The sequence below is a fragment of the Cnephaeus nilssonii genome, assembly GCF_951640355.1.
Source record: "Cnephaeus nilssonii genome assembly, chromosome: 6".
NCBI classification, from domain to species: Eukaryota; Metazoa; Chordata; class Mammalia; order Chiroptera; family Vespertilionidae; genus Cnephaeus; species Cnephaeus nilssonii.
In genome coordinates, this window is record NC_137077.1 from 16,436,116 (window position 1) to 16,463,917 (window position 27,802).

The 27,802-nt window shown below is 40.1% G+C and overlaps 1 protein-coding gene across 2 annotated transcripts; it reads left to right on the forward strand.

Annotated features, from left to right (window-relative positions):
- Window positions 1-80: 80 nt before the first annotated feature.
- Window positions 81-27,685, forward strand: IKBIP (IKBKB interacting protein). Of its 2 annotated transcripts, none has more exons than XM_079774027.1 (3): window positions 81-489; window positions 9,801-9,918; window positions 22,782-27,685. In XM_079774027.1, exons 1-3 carry the CDS (start codon window positions 314-316, stop codon window positions 23,535-23,537), a joined length of 1,050 nt encoding a protein of 349 aa, XP_079630153.1. In that variant the 5' UTR covers window positions 81-313; the 3' UTR covers window positions 23,538-27,685. The 2 variants fall into 2 exon arrangements, with proteins under 2 accessions (XP_079630153.1, XP_079630152.1); XM_079774026.1 differs by lacking the exon at window positions 22,782-27,685 and adding an exon at window positions 14,347-20,570 and having other exon boundaries at window positions 94-489.
- The last annotated feature ends 117 nt before the right edge of the window (window positions 27,686-27,802 follow it).

Below are 27,802 nucleotides of genomic sequence, written 5' to 3' on the forward strand. Positions count from 1 at the left end.
CCCCGCCTCCGGCGTCCCCGCGGCCCGCCAGCGCCCCGAATCGACGACTTCCTGGGGTTCGCAGCATTCAATGCTGAGGCGGCGGGTCGTGGGGTGGCCGCCTGACTCAGCTGGAGGAACTAGGGGACGGGAGGAGGCCGCGAAGCAGCGAGGATGGCCGAGGGAGGGCGGGGCCTGGTTCGTGGGCGGAGCTCAGTCTGGGCGGGGGCGCGGTCCCCGCCGTGGCTTCCCGCGGAGGCTGAGGCGGCCACGTCCCGCTCCCGCTGGGTGTAGGGGCCGCCCGGAGTCAGCTGTCCTCTCAGGACCTGCAGACATGTCCGAGGTGAAGAGCCGGAAGAAGTCGGGGCCCAAGGGAGCCCCCGCGGATCCCGGGAAGCGGAGCGAGGGCGGCAAGAGCGCCGAGGCGCGGGACGGTGGAAGCGGGGGCTGGGGGGACCCCCGGACCGGCGTGAGCCTGCTGTCGCTGGGCATGTGCCTGGGCCTGGCCTGGTAAGTGGACGCGAGGCCGCACCGGCCCCCCCAAGTCCGGCCTCCGGTGGTCGCCCCGCTCCTGTCGGAATCCCGCCCGGGCCCCACCCGGCTCGGCATCCTCCCGTCTCCAAACCTCCCAGTTTGGCGGCTGCTGTTCCTCTGCCTCGACCTCAAACGAGGGCCAACCCAGCTGCTTTCTTTCGCTCTTTCCCTGTAACCCGTTTTATAAACTTTGCGCTGGGATCGTGCCCCGATCGCTCAACTGCAGTGGAGGGGAGGGTTTGGAACGAGTCAGCCATTTCTTAAGAGAGAACAGATTCGGCCAAACTTTTATCCAGTGCCTGCTACACTGCAGAAGCTTGACCGTTTTTTATGAACACGTTATTCCGGTCCGCTATGCATTTGTCCGGGACAGATTTGCCCCGCCCTATAAATGCCTGATGGAAACGTTTGCAACCTTGAAAGAGTTCATTAGGATCTCAAAGCAACAAACGTTAATGATTCTAAGTTTGGAGGATTTCTCATATTCTGATCAGTGTGCATATGCGTTGTGAATTTAAAGTCTATTCCTAAGCTGCAGATGGAATTTTGGTGCTGGAAAGCTACAAAGGTATGTAGCGCTGGTGACAAGACACACTTTACATTAGACTTTCCCTCCATTTTTCAGTGATTTTTAAGGTATTTCGAAGATAGCTATTCATCTTCAAAAGTAATCAAATTCTAGGAGGGGTCCTGGACATCCTGTAGTCTAGAACATTTTTCATGCTAGTAAGTTTGGAATTGTACTTTAGGGGTGACTCATCCTAAGTCGATCTTAATAAAAGATTTGGCCCTGACCGGTTTGGCTCAGTGGATAGAGCGTCGGCCTGCCGACGCAAGAGTCCTGGGTTCGATTCTGGTCAAGGGCATGTACCTTGGTTGCAGGCATATTCCCGGTGGGGGGTGTGCAGGAGGCAGCTGATCGATGTTTCTCTCTCATCGATGTTTCTAACTCTCTATCCCTCTTCCTTCCTCTCTGTAAAAAGTCAATAAAATATATATTTAAGAAAAAAAAAAGATTTGTCACAGTAATGTGAAATGTTGATTATTAAATGTTCTCTTGCTATACTGTCATTTTACTAATGTTATTTTTGTTTATGGAATACTTTATTTTGATCTTCAAGGAATAAATGTACTGAATTTACTGTTTTGAAAACTGCTCTTATATCTTAAAATGCATGGCCTTTAGGTAAGTTAAGCCCTTTTTGTATTGGGAAGGTTATTCAGTAATAGAATTTAGTTTGCTCAAAGATATATGTTGCTTTTCTCTGGAACCTGATACAACTGGTTTTACTTACTGAATTTATTTATCTGAAGGTACATATGCATGGGAGCTAAATTATATCACCAATTGTTCACTTTTTCAAAAATTTAGTTCCTATCCTGGGGAAAAACACTAATAGTGATCTGTTGGCATAAGAAATGTCCAAAACTAGAGAATTTTTATTAATAGTTTATTTGAGCCAGAATTAGTGACAGTTGCTGGGAAGCAAGATCTAAAATGCTCCAGAGAATAACAGTTTCGCAGTTTCTTTTATGCCTTCGAAATTAAGGAGAGAACTTAAGGAAGAATATATAAAGGTGGGAAAAAGCAAGATGGGGATTTGATTATAGGATAGTTAACAAGATTAATTCTCTTGAGGGTGGTTATTATAATTTATTTCAAAGTTGTGCTAACAATGGACAGGGCTTGCTTACGGCAAAGGCAAACCTTTACTAAAAAAGTTATATGCCTGGGATGTGACTACCCACCATGACCTGCCCAGTTAGGAATATATGATCAAATTACCCTGTGAGGTTACTTTCCACAGAATTTGTTAGTGCCTATGGTAAAGGCCCAAAGAAATTACATTCAGTAGGAAGATTTTATTTGAACTGTCTTTGCAAAATGATAAAACAATATCTAAAGCTTTTTTCTTAAACAGGCAGATTCTATGATAGATATTAAAATAGTTGACTGTTAATTGCTCTTGTGAAATCTTTTGCCACAAGAGTTGGAAGTAGAAATACTTCAGTCACTGTTTATAGCAAATATTTACTCATGGTAATTTCGGGAATAAAAAATTATTCTGGCAAGACATTTGCAAGTATTTTCCAATTAAACATTTGGCATCTCAAAATACTAGAATTACAACAAAGCCATTGAGATTTTTTAACTCTAGAACACATGCTTCAGCATCTACAGTCCAGTTTGTCAGCTATTTAATGCTTATTGTACTGACACTGTCCTGATGGTTAAACTACAACACTGAATATATGTGCCTGTCAATACAGTTTATCCATCCTCTTACACTTAGATTAAATTGAGAGGGGAAGTTTAAACCCTACTGCCTAAGGAGGATTTCAAGACATCTCTACTTCAGTGTCTTCCGGCCTTTAGGCTTGGAATTCTTGTTTAGAAAGTAAATAGATAAAGTGTAACAGATAAAGTCCTGACTTGTCAGTTTAACAATAAGATGTTGGAGATAACAGTTACCCAAAACTATATGGCTTTGAGTGTTAGCTTGAATACTGTTTGTAAACTCTTAAGAACGTTTTTTGAAGAAATTCTGCTTTCAAAAAGTTTAAAAGTTGGGTATGTAGTTACTAAATAAGACACAAATGATACTTTACAAGCTTATTTAATTATGTAAATTAAAAACCAGAAGTTCCAGTGTAAAAAAAAAAAGTATTCTTGGAAGTTTCAACAGATTTCTAAATTTCCTTTATAAAATTTTTTCAACACATTTGTGATAATTATGTATAAGAAGTCAAAAGCTCTTTAAACAACCAGCTAACTCTGGGTTTTTTTTGTCTATCATCTAACACACTATAAGTCATATACAGCAAAATCATGGCTAACGCCATTTTTCAGCTTTTTGTTGTTAATGAAGTTTTATCTAAAAGATAGTTTATTCTTGCCCCGCTGGTCTGGCTGAGTGGTTATGCGTCGACCTATGAACCTGGAGGTCAGGGTTTGATTCTTGGTCAGGGCACATGCACGGGTTGTGGGCTCGATCCCGAGTGTGGGGCGTGCAAGAGGCAGCCAATCAATGATTCTCTCTCATCATTGATGTTTCTATCTCCCTCGCCCTCTTTGAAATCAATTTTTTAAAATTTTTTAATGGAATATAATCAATGTTTTTCTGGCCATTCAGTATTATGCTAAAAATGAAACAGGACTAAGGTGGTGCTGGCCCTAGCAGTAGCCCTGGAACTTCCTTTCTTGCTGAAGGTCCATAATAACAGCTGCCTTTGGTTATTTGCCTCTTTCTCATTAAGTTGAAACGGCCAGGGAAACTTCTATAATATATTAGTCCTCAATCAGCTGTCTGCCACCATCAGTCTTAAAGGTGCTGTGCAGAGGCAACACAACGTGGAAATGCAGTTTAATACTATAGGCCCTGGATCTGTATGAAGTCTCAATGGATTATGGCAGTGGTTCTCAACCTTTCTAATGCCATGACCCTTTAATACAGTTCCTCTTGTTGTGGTGACCCCCAACCATAAAATTATTTTCGTTGCTACTTCATAACTAATTTTGCTGCTGTTATGAATTGTAATGTAAATATCTGTGTTTTCCGATGGTCTTAGGCGACCCTGCTAGCAGTTCTCAACCTGTGGGTCGCGACCCACAGGTTGAGAACCGCTGCTGTAGAGCCTAAGACTCAACAGAGCCTAAGACTCTACAGTAGAGCCTAAGACTCAACAGAGCCTAAGACTCTACAGTAGAGCCTAAGACTCAACAGAGCCTTTGCTGCTCTGTTGACTAATGAGTTTGCCAACCACTGGTCTAGGAGCTTTGTAAATAACCTATTTAATCTGTACAACCCTATGAACTCAGTAGTAGTATCCCCTCTTGACAGATGAGGAAACTAGCAAAGATAACTTCAGTAGCTTGCCCAGAGAGGTTATACAGCTAGTAAATGGCAGAGCCACAGTTGCCCAACTCCACACTCAACCACTATTATTAATAAAAAGCAAGGGCCCTAACTGGTTTGACTCAGTGGATAGAGCGTCGGCCTGCGGACTGAAGGGCCCCGGGTTCGATTCCAGTCAAGGGCATGTACCTTGGTTGTGAGCACATCCCCAGTAGGGGGTGTGCAGGAGACAGCTCATCAGTGATTCTAACTCTCTATCCCTCTCTGTAAAAAATCAATAAAATATATTTTTAAATAAATAAATAGTCAAGGCCCTAGAGATAGAAATCTTTACTCCAGAACTACTTATAGTTCTTTTTTTTTCTTCAACTACAAGCTGTAGCCCTAATCAGACCCTAATTGTTTACCTCATCTAAACTAGGGAATATGGGTGTAAAAAGGCTTTGAACTGCTCCTGTTAAAAAGCCTGTTTTAAAAATTAGTTTTTCAGAATTAAAGTCACCTTCTCTAAGCATACAGTTTTGACTTCTAGAAAGTCATCATCTTAATGTTCAAGAGTTAATATTTATAAAGCACTTAGAATAGTGTCTGGCACATCTAAGTGAAAAATACTCCAGCATACAAACCACTTTTCATTTTTTCATTACTAACCGTAAGTCAACTTTATGCTTGCACTACTCGTATGTAGCAATGGTGAATCTTATCTCTTTTTTTTATTTTGGTGAGCAGCTAACCATGAAAAAAAAACAAAACACCTACAAATTGTCATCAGAGATGATATTTCCACTAACACGGCAGTTTTCTTCAAGCTTTTGCTTAATATTGAAGAGAAGTGCAGAGATAAACAACGTTAAAAAATATTTAATAAAATGGAAAATCCTAATGTATTATTGTAGTGGATCAACCTTCACAAAAAGTCCTTTTTATCATAATGAGTTTATTCTGAATGAACACACTGATGTACAGCATAAATCTATGAGGTAACACTGGAGTGATGAATGATAAAACTAGTCCTTGAAATTAGATGTATTTCTTTAGAATAGTCTCTATCCTTGGTCTGCTGGTGCCAGATAAGCCTATATTCTGAAAAGAACCTCTTAAAAGCCAAGAATGAAACAGCCAATCAAAAGAGAATTATGTCTACATATCCATCTTTAAAAATTAGGATAATGGCGTTTTCTAATAATCAGAAGTTTTGTTTAAAAGTTCATATTAGCACATTCAGTGTTATAGAATGGATGGGAGCCATCACTAAAATAAATTTATTTCACCCTAACTGGTTTGGCTCAGTGGATAGAGCATCGGCCTGCGGACTCAAGGGTCCCAGGTTCGATTCCGGTCAAGGGCATCTACCTTGGTTGCAGGCACATCCCCAGTAGGGGGTGTATAGGAGGCAGCTGATTAATGTTTCTCTCTCATTGATGTTTCTAACTCTCCCTCTCCCTTCCTCTCTGTAAAAAATCAATAAAATATATTTTAAATAAATAAATAAATGTATTTCATCTGACATTATAAACATTTGTTTAAAAAGTCTGGGAGAGCTGAAGATGGTGGCATAGGTAAACACCTGAACTTGCTGCCTTGCACAACCATATCAAAACTACAACTACCAGAGATGGAAGACGCTGATGATGCCTTGCCATACTAGCAGTCAGCAGATATGCGTCACTGCAGATTGCCCAGGACCAAACCAGAGAGGGTCGGACCTGCATTACCACCATTTGTCCACCATCCAGAACTGAAATATCATTGCTGTTATGAACACATAAACAACTGTTGGACATAGAAACCGGGACTCAAAAGAACTGTTGGCCCAGAAAGAAACTCACTATAGACTGATTCATTTGCCTCTCAGCATAACTATTATTGCTTGTCTCATTTTCGGTTCCTATAAGTATATTCCTAGTATCACATGAGCTCACTCATCTAGGGGAAAAGATGAACAACATAGACTGAAGAACAAGAACAGCATTGATCAGACTCAGACCTCAGAGGGAAGGTAGGGGAGGATGGGGACAAGGGAGATAGATCAACCAAAGGACTTGTGTGCTTGCATATGAGCCTAACCAGTGATCACGGACAACAGGGGGAGGGGCGCATGCATGTGGGGGGGTTTGGGAAGGGAACGGGGGGAGGGGGTTGATGACAAATATGTGATACCTTAATCAATAAAGTAATTAAAAAAAGAAAACAGGAAAAAAATAATAAAAAAATAAAAACTACAACTAAAAGACAAAACAGATATCATCCAGAACCATGGATAAGGCTGGCTGAGTGGAAGTTATACAACTAGAAGGAAAGAGAAAAGCACACTGAGACTGGGAGGAGGTGCAGAGGTGCAAAAGTGCGGAGGTACAGAGGCACACGCAAAGCGAGCTGGCAACTAGGTATGCTGTTGTCTTTTTCAATCGGGAGGGTGATACAAGCTCCCGACTGCTCTGAACTCCAGTTCCGGGTGAGACTCTGGGGACTCAGACTCATATGGGGAGAAACTGGACTGTCTGACATCGGGCCAGAACACGAGGGCAGCTTTCTCTCAGAGTTGCTTGCAGTGATCATTGTTCCTGCACGGCACCACGGGATACAGGGACCCAGGGACCTCTTAGGGGCAGGGCTGATGGTCAGCCATTGCTGTTTGCTCCCCCATAGTGATTCCCTGAGACCCGCCCCACCCAATTTACAACCCCACCCAAGCTGTGCGCAGAGGCTTTTACATATGAATGGCCTGGCCTTTTTCAATCTAAAAACCTAACAAACTGCAGCTGGGTCAGAGAGCTTCTAAGAGAAGGCCCAAGACTTGACAGCAGCTTGCATTGCTTCACAGCTGGGCCTCATCTGGGCACCTCCAAACCCCAAACAAAGAGGAGGAATCTGCAGATCTCGCTGTAGCTCCTGCTGGGTGGCCTCAGGCAGTGGCTGACTTTGCACCTCCTTGGAGATCCAAGAGCCAGTGTACCCAGTGGTCAGAGTGGGACCATCCAGATTACAACTCTTAACATCCATAAGAGACACACTTGGGGCAGACTCAGTGAGCACCAAAGCCCCACTGAAGCAAGTCCTTCCCCATAAGGGTGTCTCCAGCACAGAAGTTCTCCCATTGTAGACACAACTGGTCCTCACAGCCAATTGGCCTGGAGGTCAATTCCTCCCAGTGATACCAACAGCAATCAAGGCTTAACTACAACAAGACTGTGCACACAGCCCACAAAGGGGTGCACCAAGAGTGTCCACCTCAGGTAATTAGGGATGCTAAGTCACTGGGCCCTATAGGACACCTAGCACACAAAGCCACTCTATCAACACAGGGAAGCAGCCAAAATGCAGAGACAAAGAAACAGGTCACAAATGACAGAAATGGAGGAAAGCAAACTGGATATAGAGTTCAAAACCACAGTTATAAGGTTGCTCAAGAATCTTCTAGAAACCTCTGAGAAATTTAGTGAGACCCTCAAGGATATGAAAAAGGACCAATTAGAAATTAAGCATACACTGACCGAAACAATAATATACAGAGATCCAACAGCAGACTATAGGATCCCAAGAATCAAGTCAAAGATTTGAAATATGAAGAAGCAAAAAACACCCAACTGGAAAAGAAAAAAGAACCCAGAAATATGAAGATAGTGTAAGGAGCCTCAGGGACAACTTCAAACGTACCAACATCCGAATTATGGCAGTGCCAGAAGAAGAGAGAGAGCAAGATATTAAAAACCTATTAGAAGAAATAATGACAGAAAATTTCCCCTACCTCGTGAAAGAAATAACTTACAAGTCCAGAAAGTGCAGAGAATCCTAAACAAAAGGAATCCAAAGAGGACCACACTAAGACACATCATAATTAAAATGCCAAGGCAAAAGACAAAGAGAGAATATTAAAAGCAGCAAGAGAAAAACAGTTACCTACAAGGGAGTACCCATACAACTGTCAACTGATTTCTCAACAGAAACTATGCAGGCCAGAAAGGAGTGGCAAAAAAATATTCAAAGTGATGAATAACAAGGACCTACAACCAAGATTACTCTACCCAGCAAAGCTATCATTTAGAATTGAAGGTCAGATAAAGAGCTTCACAGATAAGAAAAAGCTAAAGGAGTTCATCACCGCCAAACCAGTATTATATGAAATGCTGAAGGGTATTCTTTAAGAAGAGGAGGAAGAAGAAAAAGGTAAAGATAAAAATGCACAGATATGTATGTTACTTTGTATGAACAACAAAGTAACATACATATCTATCAACAAGTGAATCTAAAAATCAAGTCAATAAAAAAATCTGATGAACAGAATAAACTGGTGAATATAATAGAATCAGGGGCATAGAAAGTGAGTGGACTGACAATTCTCAGGGGGAAGGGGGTGTGGGGGGGTGTGGGAAGAGACTGGACAAAAATCTTACACCTATGGATGAGGATGGGGGTAGGGGGGTAGGGTGGGAACCGGGTGGAGGAAAGCTATGGGGGGAAAAGAGAGGAACAACTGTAATAATCTGAACAATAAAGATTTATTATTTTAAAAAAGAATTTAATATGATAGAATAACTTGATTGAAAAATGGCTGGCTGTGTCATGCTATTTTTCTTTTTATTGTTGACAGCATTACAGATGACCCATTTTCTCCCTTTTTGGCCCCCTCCTTCCAACCCTCCACTGCTTTTTGATGCCTCAAACAAAGAATTTCAACTGCTGCTCTTTCGGATCCCAAAGAATTTAGTCAAAGTAGATGGACCAGAATAGTACTAGATTCGAAGCATGTCTTTTGTGCTTGCTCATTTCAAGTTCTAAACACACAACAGTCCATTTATAGTTTTTAAGACTGGGATAACTTTTTCATGCTTCTGCCCTGTACTATCTGCCAGATGGAAAAACACTCCAATTTTAGGACATCCAAAGTACATCGATATGACGTGTATTTCTTATTATAAACAATTGTATATGTGTTTGTGTTCTATTGTCACTTTAACAGTGACTCCTGTGTTCATCCATTTTGAGTCCGGTTATTTTGCAACTTCTAATCACCATCATGTCCTCTTCCTTCCACTTCACTGCTTGCTTTTTTTTCTCTTCTACATTTTAATTTAAAAATGCTTTTTTTTTTACATAGTCAAAATAGTAGAGATCACATATTTTTTTCTAAATAATTCATTATTTCTTCCTTCAAAATATTCTGCATACATGTATTACAACTGTCACACCGTCTTGCTCACTGAGCCAGCTGTGAACTTGAAGAGGGGCAGTTTCACTCATCTTTGCATGAGTAGTACCATTAAACTACTACCTACCTAGATGTTTATTGAAATAAACTAATAAAAGCTGCCACTACCCATACTAGAATTTGTCATCCTTACCAGAAGTGGGTATAAAATACTCCTTTAAAATTCAGACTTAAATAGATACGAATTAGGTGAGAGAGTGATTTTTTTTTTTCTTTTCCAGGTTTGTATTTCAACAATCGGAAAAGTTTGCAAAGGTGGAAAACCAATACCAGTTACTGAAAATAGAAAACAACGAATTCCAAGGGCTGCAAAGTAAAATCAGTTTAATTTCAGAAAAGGTAATTATTAATTGGCTTATTTGGGAAGATTTTTTCCATTTTCCTTCCTCCTATCATCATTCTACCCCAGTTCATAAATTCTTTTTTCCTGCCTTTTAAACAATGCTATTTTAACTCTCACAGGTTAAAATACCTCTTTACATTCTCCCTTCAATCCAATTTAGACTTAAATTACATTTAGAAAGGTAAATATTTTTTTATAATACAACTACTGTTATTGTTTGAAAAGACTAACATGCTCATATTGAGGTGACCTCAGTTTTCTATTTAAATATCAAGTGTATATACTTGATATTTTGATATAAAATTAGAATAGGAAAAGCATTTGTTGGGCAAAGTTTCATCGGTGTTTTATTCTTTACTTTCTGATTGGTAAACATATATATATGTACATATAAGACTGATTAACCTAAACATAAATATTGATTGTGGAGCCATATGAAAATTGAAATCCAGATCTTTGTTGTGTTTCTTCAAGCTGCAGATGCAGATGCATTATTTCTGTGATTCTTAGAAATGTGCAACAGATTTAAAAAATGTTAACTACTACACTTCTCAGGAGAGGGTCTGCTATAATCAATGAGGCATTTGTGGGCCTTGCCTGGCTACTGGAGACCAAGGTATCATTGGGAAACTTACCTTGTTTGTTCATTTCTTCATGTGCTAAATCTTTACTTAAGTCATAAGGTAAACAGGACTTGTGCCTGTCACCAGGGTGAGCAAGAATGTTATAAAAATAAACAGGAAAAAAAATAGAGGGTCTAAGTTCCTGCAGCTTCATGCACAAAATGGGCATATATTCCCTCAGAAGGTAAAAGCCATGGATGAAAATCACACATCCCCTCGAACATGCCAGGGGATCGAATGTGAGCTTAGGGGCCTCTGGGAAGAAGATGCAAGAGCTGGTATTTTGATGTAGAGCTCAAGTTAGAATCTGGTTATAATTGTTGGAGGCTCTCTCATCAGGGGGAAGATGATAGAAAAAAAAAATGGCAGGAAACAGAAACTGAATGTGCTTAAAAGCTATGGAAAGCAAATTTTGAAGAAAGATTTCCTTTTTAAATGAAAAATTTGGTAGCAAATAAAATGCTTTTTAAAGAAGATTTTTTAAATATTAAAATATATTCATATATATAAAAGCCTAATATGTTAAGTGTCCAACCTATTGGTCGACTGCTCGACCAGTCACTATGACGTGCACTGACCACCACGGGGGCAGATGCTCCATCCAGCAGGTTAACTTGCTGCTGGGGTCCGGCCAATCGGGACTGGGCGAGATGGGCTGGGCACACCCTGGAACCCTCCCAGGATCCCTCCCCGGCCAGCCGGCCTCCATCAGCCCCGATCAGGACTGGACGAGACGGCCCCAATCGGCCTTGATTGCCGGCCAGGCTGAGGGACCCCACCCGTGCACAAATTCATGCACCAGGCCCCTAGTATTATCATAGGATCCAAAAACTATTCAGCCTTTGTATAGCTCTTTCTCTCCCAGTCTGCCTAGGAGTAGTTTAACAACAGCTGCCTTCTCACAAAGCTGATCCTCATGGCTAGTGTAATGCAGTAGGAGGAAAAACCAACTAGATCTGGACTCCCATCACAATTACATCACCTCAGAAAAAAATCACCTTAATTCCTCTTGGCCTCCGTTTCCTCGTTTATTAAATGAGAATAACAAATGTTTTATAAGGATTAGATGAGATACAATGCATATGTAAACTCTTTGAAAACTTTCAAGCAGTGATAAATTTAAGGTATTAGCTCTCTTAAAAAAAACGAAAAACTATTAGAATATATTGGCAGCCCATAAATGATAGCTGTTGTGGTATACTAGTCACTATATATGTGTTTGCAGATTAAATCTTGAGACCCTGTTATCCTTTTGAACTTTTGGGGACTCTTGAGATATACGCCTCAGGGTATAGTGATGCTCTGATGAACAGTCCAGGTAGGAAATTACCTTTGGGTAATTGCTGCTAACAAGACAACTAAACCTAGCAGCATTACCAATGTACAAGTATTTCTCAAAATTGGCTTTTAAAGGAACTTGTATTATGGCTACATGTGTGCACTGAAGATAATTTGTAAACAAGGTTTCGAAGCGGTCCTATTGTATTATTCCGTGGGGTTGCACATTGTTCCCCGCTGTCACCTGGAACTGCTTCAGGTATGATGGGGGTGGGCCCAGAAGGTTTATGGCCATTCTTCTTTCTTTTTCTTTCTTTTTTTAAAATAAATTTTTATTGATTTCAGAGAGGAAGAGAGAGACAGAAGCATCAATGATGAGAGAGAATCATCCATCAGCTGCCTCCTGCACGCCCCCCACTGGGGATCGAGCCCGCAACCTGGGCATGTGCCCTGACTGGGAATCAAACCGTGACCTCTTAGTTCATAGGTCGACCGACGCTCAGCCCCTGAGCCATGCCGGCTGGGCACAATTCTTCTTCCTAAATATCAGCAAACATGTTCTTTATACCTCAAGATACGGGGACTACAAAAAATGTACAAGATGGCCGAGGCCGGTTTGGCTTAGTGGATGGAACATCGGTCTGCGGACTGGAAGGTCCCAGGTTCGATTCCGGTCAAGGGCATGTACATTGGTTTGCGGGCACATCCCCCAGTGGGGGGTGTGCAGGAGGCAGCTCGTCGATGTCTCTCTCTCATCGATGTTTCTAGCTCTCTATCCCTCTCCCTTCCTCTCTGTGAAAAATCAATAAAATATATATATATTTTTTTAAATGTACAAGATGTGCTCTCTTCGCCTAAGGAATTTAGAAGCTGTCCTGTCTTCACTGTCTCATTCATCAGTCTGTTAAGGGGTCAGATTTCCAAGTCACTTCCTAAGCCTTTCCTCATTGAGATCCAGACTTCTATCCTCTCCTTAAGCACCCATTCTCCTGTGCTAATTCTGTCATAACACAAATCATAATCTATTGTGATTTTGTTGTTGTTAACTGACTCCTTTACTGATCTTTAGGCTAATCACAGTGTCTTGTATCTCTGTATCCCTATATCTCTGTATAATAATGGAACAGAGGACACTCAATAAGTCTTATTGGAACTTTAGAATATACGTCATAAAAGATCCAAAACTCTCTCTCCCCTGCCAAGGACTATACTATATCTATAATTTTATGTCCAGTGTCTAGCACAGGTCTGGCACAGAGTGAACACTCAAAAATTCTTGAATCATATGTGCTGAGTGCCAAATAGGTGGCAAATACATAATACAGTATGTGCTGCTGTACCGAGGTTCAGGCTTGTCAGACTAGGGTTATGGGAAAATGCTGCACTGAAGAGCTGAGATCTGGTCGGAGCCTTGAAGGAAGGGCAGAACTCAGCTAAGCAAAGAGGAGGGAAGACAAGCATAGAGAGAGGTTATAGAATCTGGGACTTGATCCTAGAAAACATCATATTGTACCAATATTTTAGGAAACATATTGTACCATGATATACATAGCAGTTTCTAAAAGCTTAATCTTACTGTAGTGTGTAGGATGATTTAGAGAGGAAGTAATTAGAAGCAGATACTAGATAATGCTTCTAGAATACTTTCCTTGATCATCGAAGTCTCCTTTGGGTGCCCCATGTAACTGCTTCCACAGTTCTTCCCCTATCACAGCGTATATAGACTTGGCTTTCACCCCAATTACACTAAGCTGCTCAAGGGCAGAACTGTGTCTTGAACAGCATTAAGTCTTCAACACAAGGCTGCAAACATTTGATAAATTAACATTCATTTCTACTCCTTCCTGTGTCTCGAAGGCTATCTTTGTGAGTGTAGACTAAGGCGCACAACCTGGTCTATCTATGTTCCGGACACATATGAGGACATGCCAGGAGCTTACCATAATTTACAGATATTTAGGACACTTTACTCTTTGACATAGTTGTCTCACTAAACTGGTTTTTTCTTCATTTTGCCTTTGGGATATTTGTAAGATCTGATTCTGGTACCTTCTCCACAAAGGTTAGTCAACCAATTTTTTTTTTTCAGGCAGAAACTCTTCCAGAATCATTGGATTTAGAAAAGTGAACAAATTTTATAACTAACTTACAGTTTCTTAAACATCCAAATAACCATAGAAATAACAAAGTTGTTTTCCATTGGAGTAAAAAAAAAAGAAAGAAAAGTGCTATACTTCAGACTCCCTTTAGCATTATCTTTCAGTTGAATATCCCTCCATGAAAATGTGCGAATATTTAGGATTATAAGTTCAGGTATATTTCTCTGCCATAGTGCTAATCTATTAAATTCAAATATGTTAAAACAACGTTAAATTAATAAGTGTTTTTGCCAATATGGCTCTAATATACTTGGTATTTTAGACATCTTCAGAATTTGAAATTGGCGCATGACTGTTAAAGTATGTTTCCCTAATATAAAAGTTATTAAGTAGCCTTGGGAATTGTTTTGTGTTATAAATGCAGCTTGAGTCTACTGAAAGTATCCTGCAAGAAGCTACATCATCCATGTCTTTGGTGACCCAGGTTGAGCAGGAAGTATCCAACCTCCAGCATATCATGCATGACATTCAAGTTAGTGAAGAGATGCTCGCTCAAAAGATGCAAAGCCTTAATGAGAAGTTCCAAAATGTCACAAATTTCTGGGAGAGAAGCCTGGAAGAAATGAATGCTAATACAGACACTTTCAAATCAGAATCAAAGCATATGCATTCGCAAGTGACTGTTCAGATTAACTCAGCTGAACAAGGAATAAAGTTGCTCACGGAAAGGCTAAAAGATCTGGAAGACAGCACACTCAGAAATATCAGAACAGTGAAAAGACAAGAAGAAGAGGATCTTCTGCGAGTCGAGGAGCAGCTGGGCTCTGATGCAAAAGCAGTTGAAAAGTTAGAAGAGGAACAGCATGCTCTCTTGGCCAGAGATGAAGACCTGACTAATAAGCTTTCCAACTACGAACCCAAAGTTGAGGAATGCAAGACACATTTGCCAACCATTGAAAGTGCAATTCGCTCTGTTCTCAGAGTCTCTCAGGATCTGATGGGGACAGAAAAGAAAATGGAAGATTTAACTCTGCAGATGTTTAATATGGAAGATGATATGCTGAAAGCAGTATCTGAGATCATGGAAATGCAGAAAACTCTTGAAGGACTTCAGTACGACAACAGCATATTAAAGATGCAAAATGAACTGGACGTTCTGAAAGGAAAAGTTCATGACTTTATAGTATATTCAAGTGCAGGAGAAAAGGGAACTTTAAAAGAACCTAATCTAGAAAATAAAGGAATTGATAGTGACCTTTAAATGCACTACATTTATTCTGATGAACCATATTATTATACATCAGTTTATTAGTTCCATGCTTTTGTGTTATTTTGATATGTCTCACTCACCCTACATTATTGGAAAAGAAGTAAGATGTCCACAGAAATGTATTATCCAGACAATCAAAGCTTATCTCTAAGCAATACAACTTATTCCATTTTAATCATTTTAAATAGAAATAATTCTAAAATATATACATATATCTCTACTTTTTAAAAAGCAATATCCTTAATATTTTTTCATGTTTTTCTAATTAATGGTCATTATTATGAATTTCACCCATTGGACCCAAATATATTAATATCTCTAGTAGCTAATGAGGGGTGTTTACCTCCTCACTAAGTGACCCCAGTTTGCTATTTTTCAAACCTTATGTCTACTTCTTATATCTCTTCTGTCACCTGGAAAGGTGACCCACTGATCTGTTACTGTAATTTCCTTTGTAATTTACTACAGGCTAAGAATCCAGACCACAGAGTTCATAGGAATTTTGTTTATTAAAAAAATAACATGCCCAAGGGCAAGATTGGGGTACTTTGCTATGCATTAATATGCACTTTTTGAAAACTGTGGAGCCTTGGAAATGTTTTTACTTTTTGTTAAGATTCTGTGTTATAGATACTTGTAAGAATCTTTAAATAAGAGTAATATACATTGAGGCAAAAGTAGGTTTACAGTTGTGAGTAAGCAAAAGTTTATTCTTGTATTATTATTTATTCATTATTGTATTATTTTCCATACAAACAACTGTAAGCCTACTTTTGCCCCAACCATATCATTGGTTTTTTTGTTTTTTGTTTTTTTGTTTTTTAAGGTTTTTCCTAGGAATGCCGTGTGTATGCTTTGAAGTATGGACTTTTGGAATATCTCTGTATAGCTGGGCTTTTTATTTAAAAAAAAAAAAAAAGGTTCTGACTGTGCTACAGACTCCTGAGTTTGCTAGATAAAGGATCTCTAGGTAAATTACTCGATCTAGAACATACACCATAAGCCTGTGGCCTGTTTTAAAGAGTAAAAAGCAGAAATGAGAGCCAGCCTGCCACCTCCTTAACTCTCCCGCCTCACCACTTTCCACTCCTTCCCTCTCTCCCTGCTCACACCTTTACACTAATTTTTCACCTAGAATGCTCCCTCCTCTCCTTGAGGATTTTTCTCTCTCTTGTTTTTTTTTAAGCAGCTATGGAAAGTTTTTTATATATTTTTTAAATTAATTTCAGAGAGGAAGGGAGAGGGGGAGAGAGATAGAAATATCAATGATGAGAGGAAACCATCGATCAGCTGCCTCCCGCATACCCGCTACAGGGTGAGGGGGATTGGCCGCAACCCGGCATGTGCCCTTGACTGGAATTGAACCCGCAACTCTTCAGTCTGCAGGCCGACACTCTATCCACTGAGCCACGCCGGCTAGGGCTTGAGGGTCTTTCTTAACCCTCCACTGCCCCTCCTGTGTAAAACTGTAAACTTCCAACTCCCTGTCCCCCTAAGAAACTTTCTATGTAACTTATTTTAACGATTGTCCCCAATGTGAGTTCTAGGAATGCAAGGATTTATCTGTTTTGTTCACTGATACATCTCCAAGGACCAGAACAGGCCGAGTTACCTGACAAGAGTGGAGTAAATATTTGTGAATGAATGCTATTCACTTCAGAGATGTTTGCTGGGCAGCTGGCCCATGCCAAGTTTGTTAAAGCCAAGATAAGTAAGACACTGTACTGGCCTTGAATGCACCAGATGGAGAACTGACCACGAACAAAAATGTGCATCACAGGACTGCAAACTAAGGCCACAGGCAGACGTGCCAAATGCTCCGAGGAGGAGGCCTCCGCTTCCCCTTTCTGGGGACCAGTTCAGCTTCCCACCATCTCGCAGCTCTCCAGGCATCCCCTCCACTCGCCTTCCCCAAGCCTGAGCTGTTACTTTCTCATCCAGAGGTGCAACCTTTGGCCTCTTCACACAGGCACAGGATTTGATGAAACAGATTTAAAAGGTTCTGCTTGCCCAGATGGTATGGCTGAACCTATGCACCAAGAAGTCACCCATCGATTCCCAGGTGGTCAGGGCACATGCCCGGGTTGTGTGCTCCATCCCCAGTAGGGGACTTGCAGGAGGCAGCTGATCAATGTTTCTCTCTCTCCCTTTCCTCTCCTCTCTCTAAAAATCAATAAAAACATTTTTTTAAAAAAATAAAAGTCTCTGCTCTTCAGGCTCCACCCTCTCTCCTTTGCCTCAGGGCCACTCCCCACAGTGAGCCAAGTACACAAAAAATAAAAATTTAAAAAAGAGAGAAATGATGACAATTAGGGAAATTAAAAGTATGTCATTATTATAGTTCTTCGGAAAGTAATGTCACAGGCTGAAAAAAAAAAAAAGTATGTCATTATTTTAAAGAGTCCCCCAAATAATTACCCAACCAGATTTGTTTCACATAGTGGTTTATTTTACTCAAAATTACATAATAGGGTCACAAGGAATAAGACAGGCATACTAAGGTGATTAAGCAGAGACCTAGCTGTAGTTTTCTAATAACGACAATCAGAAATGTGCAGGATTGGGGGAGCACATGAGACTTTTATTGGTAAACTGATACATTAAGAGTGTCCAAACTTGGTGTTGAAAACTGAGACAACTGTATATGGAAGTACTATTCTTGTTGATTCTTGCCAATAACCACTGTAGTCCCTTGTTGTAATGCAGTTTCAGTGGAATTAAGCACAAACAACTTGAAAGCAGTCAGTTACAAAAGGTAGTTGTGGTCAGGTAGTTGTACTATGTAAATTTGCACATTTTGGGGAAAATCCCAAATAAGTTCTACTACGGTGGATAGCTGTGGGTCATAAAAATGTAAGAGTCTTTCTATTAAAAATCACAGCATTAATTTCTGGAATCTTAACATTAAATTCCTCGAGTTCTGAATGTCTAAGTTCTTGTCTGTGTGCACTGACAAAATTGTATTTGTTTTTTTTATTTTCATACTAATAAAATAGATTATAAAGTTAGCTGGAGTTTGTTCTTTCAACCTCCATCCTGTCAGAGAGATGTGATCTCTTGTATTCTTCATTTCTATTTACTTAATTTTTTGGCCTATCACCATATTTGATACATCATCATGATTTTTTAAAATATATTTTTGTTGATATCAGAGAGGAAGTGGGCGGGAGAGAGATAGAAACATCAATGATGCGAGAGAATCCTTGATCAGCTGCCTCCTGCACACCCCAGTGCCCTGACGGGGAATGGAACCATGACCTCCTGGTTCTTAGGTCAACGCTCAACTGCTGAGCCACGTCAGCCAGGCACTTTGCAGGTCTTTTTTCTTTTTCTTTTTTTAATTGAGTTTATTGGGGTGACATTGGTTAATAAAATTATATAAGTTCCAGGAGTACAATTCTATAATACATCATCTATATATTGTGTGTTCACCACCCCAAGTCAACTCTCCTTCCATCACCATTTATCCTCCACTTATCCTCTCCTACCTGCTCCCACCCCCTTTTTCCCCGGTAATCACCATACTGTTGTCTGTGTCTATGAGTTTTTGGTGGTGGTGTTTTTGCTTAATCCATTCACCTGTTTCACCCAGCCCCCCTAACTCCTCCCCTCTGACAGCTGTCAGTCTGTTCTCTGTATCTATGAGTTCGTTTCTATTTTTTTGTTGTTGTTGTTAGTTGATTTTGTTCATTAGCATTCTCACCACAGCTTTGCTAACTATGACCCATTTTACAAATGAGGACATAGAAAATCAGCAAGATTAGGAATCTTGCAAACAAGCTTTTGGGTCTGTCCAACTCCAGAGGCCACTGTCCTCACACTATTCGATGCAACCCGCTGCTGTTCAACCAGGGGAGGAAAAAAATCACGAGGAACCTGTCAGTAGAACTACCCTGAGGATTCAAAAAGCTGTAATTCAGCCAAACTTGTTGGTAGCCAAATAACGACTACCGTGTCGCTATTAAACTAGACTGTGAGTCACTCAAAAGTTGTAACTGTGACCTAAAATTGTTTGGGCCTTGGGCATAAGAAGGAATTAAACAATGTTTAGGGAGGAGTGGGAAAGCAGCGGAGGAGAAAGAACCTTAGATGGGAATCCTCTGACCTAGGCTTTGCCACCAAGTGTGTGTTCTTGAGCACTTGATTTTGAGGTTGTTTTTAATTTGTAAAATGAGGGAATTGTACCAAGTGATTTGATTCCTTCTGGCTTAAAGTGGGAACCAGTCGATGGTTCCCACTTTAAATTTTAGAGACATTTTCCAGGTCGTTTAGTGCAGTTCAAAGATCCTTTAGCAAAGTTTTTGGAAAGCCAATTGGACCCAGAAATCATTCCCTGGAACCATGTTGTTATGTTTGTATATCCAGACAATATTTATCACTGTAGGACAATCTAGCTTAGTACTTTGCATCCTATATAATAAAGAGCTAAGTGCAAATGGTCGTCAGGAGCTGGGGGGCCTGAGGCTGCACCGGGGGACCTGAGGCCACGCCCCCCACCTGGCACCGGGCTGGGGGGACTGAGACTGCACCCCACTCCTGGCGAGGCTTGACAGGGGTGGGGCCAGCCGGGTCTGGGTCTCGCGCAATTTCAAGGTGTGCGCGGGTGGGCGGGGACTTGACTCTGGGTCCCGCAGTGTGCACCAGACTCTGACAGGAGGGAGATTTTCATATGCATTTTACTAATATTCTTTCATCTCTGACACTTCTATTATAGGGAAAGGGCAAATAGCAATATTAAAATATTTCCTCTAATTAATTCCCTTTTAATGTGCACAAATTTCATGCACCAGGCCACTAGTCTATATAATAAAAGCCTAAGCGACGGTTAAGGCGGAATGACCAGAACGACTGGTCACTATGATGTACACTAACCACCAGCGGGCAGACGCTCAACGCAGTACCTGCCCCCTGGTGGTCAGTGTGCTCCCACAGGGGGAGCGCTGCTCAGACAGAAGCCAGGCTCATAGCTGGCGAGTGCAATGGCGGTGGTGGGAGCCTCTCTCACCTCCGTGGCAACACTAAGGAGCAGCAAGCCAAGCGGTAAGGAGCAGCGAGCAGGCAAGCGGTAAGGAGCAAGGGGTCCAGGACTGTGAAAGGGATATTCCCCAAGGGCTCCCAGACTATGAGAGGGCACAGGCCAGGCTGAGGGACCCCCCTCCCTGCCCCGTGCATGAATTTTGTGCACCGGGCCTCTAGTATATATATAACTTGGTAAATATTCAAATCATTGGCTGAATCTTTTGAGCTGCAACTGATAGACTCTCCCTGTCTTCTGTACATCCTAAGTAGCTTAAGCAAGCCATAAGTAATTTTTAAAAATAATTCAGTAAAACCATTAGTAGACAATTCCTACAGTGTATCGAGTTTATATTTTAGTAAAGGTCAGTGGAAGTTCTTGATAGATTGCTTTTGTAAGCTACCAAGTAAAACAAAGAGGCTTACTAACAGCTTCTTAATGACCTGATCCTTTAAGAATAAACTTAGCTCTTTCTGAGGTGTCTGCATTATATGCTATCAAACAACATTTACAGAGTAGATACATTAATAAATGATAACCTAGTAATGAAATAAATGAAAATAAGCCATCTCTTTTCACCCTTGGGGATCTTCTGTTTCAGTGAATACACTTGATTGCAAAACTTTCCCCTTCAAAATAAAACGCGGTTTTGCAATCACTACTCGATTTCCTTCCCATTTGTGGCTGCCCCTTATTGCCACAGTTGCAATGACATTTTCACAATCTTAACTTCTCTATAAAAAGGGGGGGGGGCGGGAGGGGCACCTCCCGCACCAATAATTAAAGAAGCATAAACCTGTTGAGGAAAAAAATTCTAAAATATACAAACATATATGATGGGGCAATTGGGTTGCTGCTTTGAATTAGTTAACTGTTCTACTGCCCCGTTTCAGCCTTCTGTTTCTTTGCAACTACATAGCTGCTCCTTTGTCTTCTTTCTTTTTTAATTCTCACCTAAGGATATTTTTTCCATTGCTTTTGAGAGAAAGTGGAAGGGCAGCCTCAAGGGAGGGAGCGAATTATTGATGTGGGAGAGACACATCGACTGGTTGCCTCCTGCACACACCACCGCCAACAACAATAACAACATGAAATTGTTCATCAGCTAATGTGTCCAAGTTAAACCAAAACGACAGTTCAGAGATATCAGTATACAGTGGATGGTGGGGAAGGACAATGGCATTGAAACATACAAGAACTAAGAACCACTTGTATTTGGAATCATGGAATTTTAGAACTGTGGAGACAGCTTTTGTTTATTTGTTGTTTTGTTTTTCACATGTATGTCTTCTCTACTAAACCAGTAAACTGAATTGGGGCCACAGCCTAAGCTGTACTCATCTTTATGTCTCTCACACCTGCCATGCCTAATAACATACTAGGAACTTAAGAATTAGTTAAATTGAATTATTTAAGATAGTTAGATACCCCAGAAAATTATTCATAAAAGTAATAGGACGATAAGTGTATTTAAAGTGCCCCTAACCCAGTGGTCGGCAAACTCATTAGTCAACAGAGCCAAATATCAACATTACAATGATTGAAATTTCTTTTGAGAGCCAAATTTTTTAAACTTAAACTTCTTCTAACGCCACTTCTTTAAAATAGACTCGCCCAGGCCGTGGTATTTTGTGGAAGAGCCACACTCAAGGGACCAAAGAGCCACATGTGGCTCGTGAGCCGCAGTTTGCCGACCACGGCCCAACCGGTTTGGCTCGGTGGATAGAGCGTCGGCCTGTGGACTAAAAGGTCCCAGGTTCAATTCCAGTCAAGGGCATGTACCTTGGTTGCGGATACATCCCTAGTAGGGAGTGTGCAGGAGGCAGCTAATTGATGTTTCTCTCTCATCAATGTTTCTAACTCTCTATCCCTCTCCCTTCCTCTCTGTTAAACAACAATAAAATATATATATATTTTTAAATAAAATAAAGTGTCTTGGACATTCATTCTGGCACTTGTTATAACTACACACAACTTACATCTCAGAAGTTATAGTGCCTTGTTTGACTGCCCCTCCACCCCCCAATTCTACCAGTGCTCATCTAGAAGGTTCTTCCCTTCTCCAGCAATGGAAAAATAAGTCACTATCATTTAGCTCATTTTGTCACTGTACAGAGGATTGATAGTACAAAAATAATAACTAAAAATGTCATTCTCAGTAACAGTTTATATTTCCTTAATTGTTTTCCTTCTTATTCATTAGTAATATACTTAATACATCGTTTACCAAATGCTTTTCAGAGGAGCAGTGAAATTATGGTTAAAACTAACATAAAATTTAAGTTGAGCCCTTGCCGGTTTGGCTCAGTGGATAGAGCGTCAGCGTTCAATTCTGGTCAAGGGCAGGTACCTTGGTTGCAGGCTTCTCTCCTGGTTGAGGCTCGTGCAGGAGGCAACCAATCGATGTGTTTCTCTCACTTCGATGTTTCTCTCCGTCTTTCCCTCTCTCTTACACTCTCCCTAAAAATCAATGGGAAAATATCCTTGGGTGAGGATTAACAAAATTTAAGTTAAATTTTAACTGTTGAGATCTTAATCAACTTAGTTACTATGGTATTATATTTTCTTATAGTGTCAGAAGTCTGAAGCTATCATGGAACAATGGAAGTCTTTTCAAATAATTGCTCATCTAAAGCATCTCCAGGAGGAAATTTATGAGTTGAAAACTTGGTCCAACAGGATAACTGAAAAACAGGGCACATTGAACAACAATTTGACAACTCTTTCACAAGATGTTACAAAAGTAGACCAAAGTACAACTTCCATGGCAAAAGATGTTGGTCTCAAGATTACAACTATAAAGACAGATATACGCCGTATTTCTGGTTTAGTAACTGATATAACATCATTGACAGACTCTGTGCAAGAACTGGAAAGTAAAATAGAAAAAGCAGAAAAAAATACAGTAAAAAACATAGGCGATCTTCTTTCCAGCAGCATTGACCGAACAGCAATGCTCCGAAAGACAGCATCTGAAAATTCACAGAGAATTAACTCTGTTAAGAAGATGCTCTCGGAGCTAAAGAGTGACTTCAACAAGCACACAGACAGGTTGTTAAGCTTAGAAAGTGACAGAGCTAAAGTTCTGAAGACAGTGACTTTTGCAAATGATCTAAAGCCAAAGGTGTATAATTTAAAGAAGGACTTTTCCCGTTTGGAACCATTGGTAAATGATTTAACACTACGCATTGGGAGACTGGTTGCTGACTTACTACAAAGAGAGAAAGAAATTGCTTTCTTACATGAAAAAATATCTAATTTAACAATAGTCCAAGCTGAGATTAAGGATATAAAAGATGAAATAACACACATTTCAGGTACAGATTAGTTTGAAATTATTTAGGTTAGATTGAAGTAAGTTGGTTTTTAAATGGGACCTCTGTCATGTTATGAAGAGATTGACAAGTTAGAAATAATGAAATTCTGGAGTAAATACCATTTTGTACATGATTCAATTTTATACAGTAAAAATAAAATATTGAAAAGGGTTGATCACTTGGTTTTTCAAAATAAGTATGCTAAAACATGTAGTTGAAACTTTCTTTAGCAAGAACCTTATACATCCTCCTCACACACACACACACACACACACACACACACACACACAAGTGGGGAGAAGCAGGATCTGCCAGTCTAGCACTGGGAAACTAGATGGGGCAGGATCTGAATCCCCACTTGTCCTCACTGACTGCCAGGTAGCATAGTCTGTGTGTCTGGGGTCCTAACTGGATCCTGCCATTAAAATCAGGGTTGTTACATTCATTACTCATTTAAGGAAGAGATTGTTTTTAGTGGGTTTTTAAAAATATATTTTTATTGATTTCAGAGAGGAAGGGAGAGATAGAAACATCAATGATGAGAGAAAATCATTGATCAGCTGCCTCCTGCATGCCCCCTACTGGGGATCAAGCCCACAACCCAGGCATGTGCCCTTGAGGGGAATCGAACCCAAGACCCTTCAGTCCACAGGTTGATGCTCTATCCACTGAACCAAATCAGCTAGGGCAAAAGAGGTAGTTTTGCCCTTAGTTGTTTAATTCATTTGTTTGAAAATATTTATGGAGTGCTTAATGTGTGCCAAGCACATGTGTAGGTGTCTCAGGGGCTACATAGCTGGTTAACAAGTATCCCCTGATCTTACAGAACTTAGAGTTGGCTATGAGGGGGTTTACTAGTAATCAGGGCTCTGGTTGCAAGAAACAGTAATCCAAGTTATCTCAAGTTGGGGAGGGGAAGATGGTTTCATCTATTAATTTCATGAGTATCCCAAGGAAAGAATTGTGCTATAACCAGAGTTCCTGGGATCTGGAACCACAAGGCCACTACCAATAGAGACAGAGCTCTCTCTCCTTCGAAGAGACCAGAGCATCAACCTCACCTAGGCCCTTGTTAGAAATACAGAATGTCAGGCTCCACCTCAGAGCTGCTGAATCAGAACCTGCATTTGTAATAAAATCCTGAGGAAATTCATGTGGATATTGAAGTTTGAGGATTGCCTAAGAGAAACTTGAGGGAGGCTGACCTGATCAGAGACTGCAGCGCCTTGGGTGGAGGTGTGAAGTTTTGCCCGCATCTCCACAGTTCTTCAAGGCTTAACAGTTTTCCTCAGTCAACACTATTCATTTTTTACTATATGTCCTTGCAAGTTTTCCTATGAACATACTTTTTTTTAAAATATATTTTTATTGATTTCAGAGAGGAGGGAGAGGGAAACATCAATGATGAGAATCATTGATCGGCTGCCTCCTGCACACCCCTTACTAGGGATTGAGTCCACAACCCAGCAGGTGCCCTTGACTAGAATTGAACCCGGGACCCTTCAGTCTGCAGTTCGCAGGTTGACGCTCTATCCACTGAGCCAAACCAGGTAGGGCCATACTTATTTTTTAAAAGACTAGGTCTAGTATTACATGTTAGCTACTACAATTAGTATTAAAATTGATTCACATAATTCCAAATTGAGCCCAAAGAAACATTCTTTCTGCTTCTTTGATTCCATATTATTCTCTCCTCTTTCCTGAACTGCTGTTCCTCTTAAAGTTTCACTCACAATTTTATTGCTTACATTTTGCTTAAGCACTGGGTGCCCATCATATTTTCAAATGGTTTCATGGGTTTCTGGAACTAGATTTTGAGTTTCTTCTTGTTTGGGGTATTTGAGTTCTCTTGTTCGAAATTATAATAATTGTTATGATAGATTTTCCATAATTACAGTGGCAAAGCCAGGCTTGTTGAAGACTGATTCATTCTGTTTTAACATAGTAGAAACAAGGGACTTTGAAATCAGAGATATCTGGGTTCCAAATCTGGCTCTCCCACCACTTAGTTCTTGGCCTCAGAAAAATTTAGTATCTGTGAACCTTAATTTTTTTCATCTATATATAAAAATATCTACCTTACAAGGCTGCTGTGAATACTAGCATTAACATGTCTAAACTGCCTGGCACATCTAGTAAAGGGCAAAGCCATTAAGTGATATAACAAAAAGTTATATAGTATGGGACTGTTTTTGTAAACAGCTCTATGTCACAAAGGGAGATTGTCATTGTAGTCCATCCTAAGCAGTATTTGTTCATAATGATAATACCAAATGAATGTAAATTATGTTCCATGAAATCATCATAAGATACAATAATGCATTTTAGACACAAAAAAACAATTTTTTACATTAAAAAATACAAATTTATCTGAAAATTCATTTATGAAGAATGTTTTGTTTCTATCAGTGCCAAACAAGGCACTCATCTTATTTGGTGCTAGTTCTACTCACTGAAATAATGACTCACAAATCTGTCAGTAATTTGATAGCCATGCTGAGGACCTAAAATCTGAATGTCACTAAGCTCATGGTCTTGATTTTGTCTTCAAGTCAGATAGCTTCCGTGGCAAATACAGGATGAAAAACTTTATCTGTTCCCTAACAGTAGACAATGTAAAATTATTTCAATAATATATATGGTCTCTTATGAGGGAGTCATCCTCAGCTGTGAAAATTCCCTGCACTAATATCAGTGAAAGTTTCAATTGTCAATAAAATCAGTAAATCAGTTTATCCCTAAGTAAAAGTGGGTCACATCATATTTTCATGTTAATGATGTTTTAAGTTTTAACCTTGCTTAATACAACCCCCTGGGGTTGATTCATGGGTCTTGAAATAATATTGTCCTTCACATGAATTATCCTCCATTTTCCAATCTCGCATATACCACATTCCCCAAAGAAAGCCAGCAGACTTGTACATCAAATCCCAGTATTAGGTAAGAATTACAGTATGTCTTGTGTTTTCATTCAGCATAGCCAGCATTTATTGACAGTTGCATGCATGGCACATTAGTCCATAGAAGCTCATGAAAACTTTGGAATTGTTGCTTTCTAGGTAACTCCAAGTCACATTGTAATAACCCAAAGATTCATAAACTCTATCAATGATGAAGGTAACACCTCATGGACTCCTATGACCATTGCTAAAAATGTGAAGGCAGGGCTGCCTTTTAAGAGATAAATGATTCAGTAATATCTGAGGTAAGAATTGTAGGAGGAGCCGACTTATTAAGCTACCACATTATTATTTATCAGTAGAGGCATAGCACTTTTGAGCTACAGATTCCTTGAAGTTTGGAATCAGTTTGTTCCTTAACCATGTGGTATCTGAAATTTTTAACAATTATTTTGTGATTTATCTCATAAATAAAAATTACATGAACAATTATATAACCTTATGCTAAAGAAACAGTGTATAACTCTAATTTAGCAGTAAGACTGCCATGCACCAAACTTCATGGACATATGGACACTTCAATCCCAAAAATAGTTATCATGGAAATGTTAAACTCACTTTAAAATATGCTCAAAACACTTCATGAAGTTCTCACAAAATGGAGATTTAAGCTGTTCTTTTTCAGTCCAATTTTATCTTATGTTACTACATATGCATAATTTATCAAAACAGGGTATTTTCTTTGACTTTTAAAGAGAGAAACATCAATTTGTTGGTCCACTTATTTATGCACTCATTGGCTGTCTTGTATGTGGCCTGACTGGGGATTGAATCCGCAACCTTGGTGTATCTGGACAATGCTCTAACCAACTGAGCTACCCAGCCAGGGCAATTATTTTTATGATTTCAGAGAGGGAGGGAAAGATAGAAACATCAGTGATGAGAATCATTGATCGGCTGCCTCCTGTATGCCCCCTACTGGGATTCAAGCCCACAACCCAGGCATGTGCCCTTGACCAGAATAGAACCCGCGACCCTTCAGTCCGCAGGCCAATGCTCTATCCACTGAGAAAAACCAGCTAGCTAGTCATAAGGATTTTAAAGAGCACAGTACACAATGCAAAAATTCAATTATATGCCAAAATCAACTTCTCAAAATATAACATTTATCAATATTTAAATTGAACAATCAAATTTTTGAAAATTTAGGATGTTTCCTAAAAATACAGGAACTCTCTTGAGTGACACAACTTGAGACATGACAATTTATGAGTAGGGATCAGAGGATTGAACCAACAGTGGTTAGTTTGCATTTTCTCTGGAGGTTTTATACTAGTTCTTTCCATTTTAGGATTAAATCTTTAAAAACTAGTTTT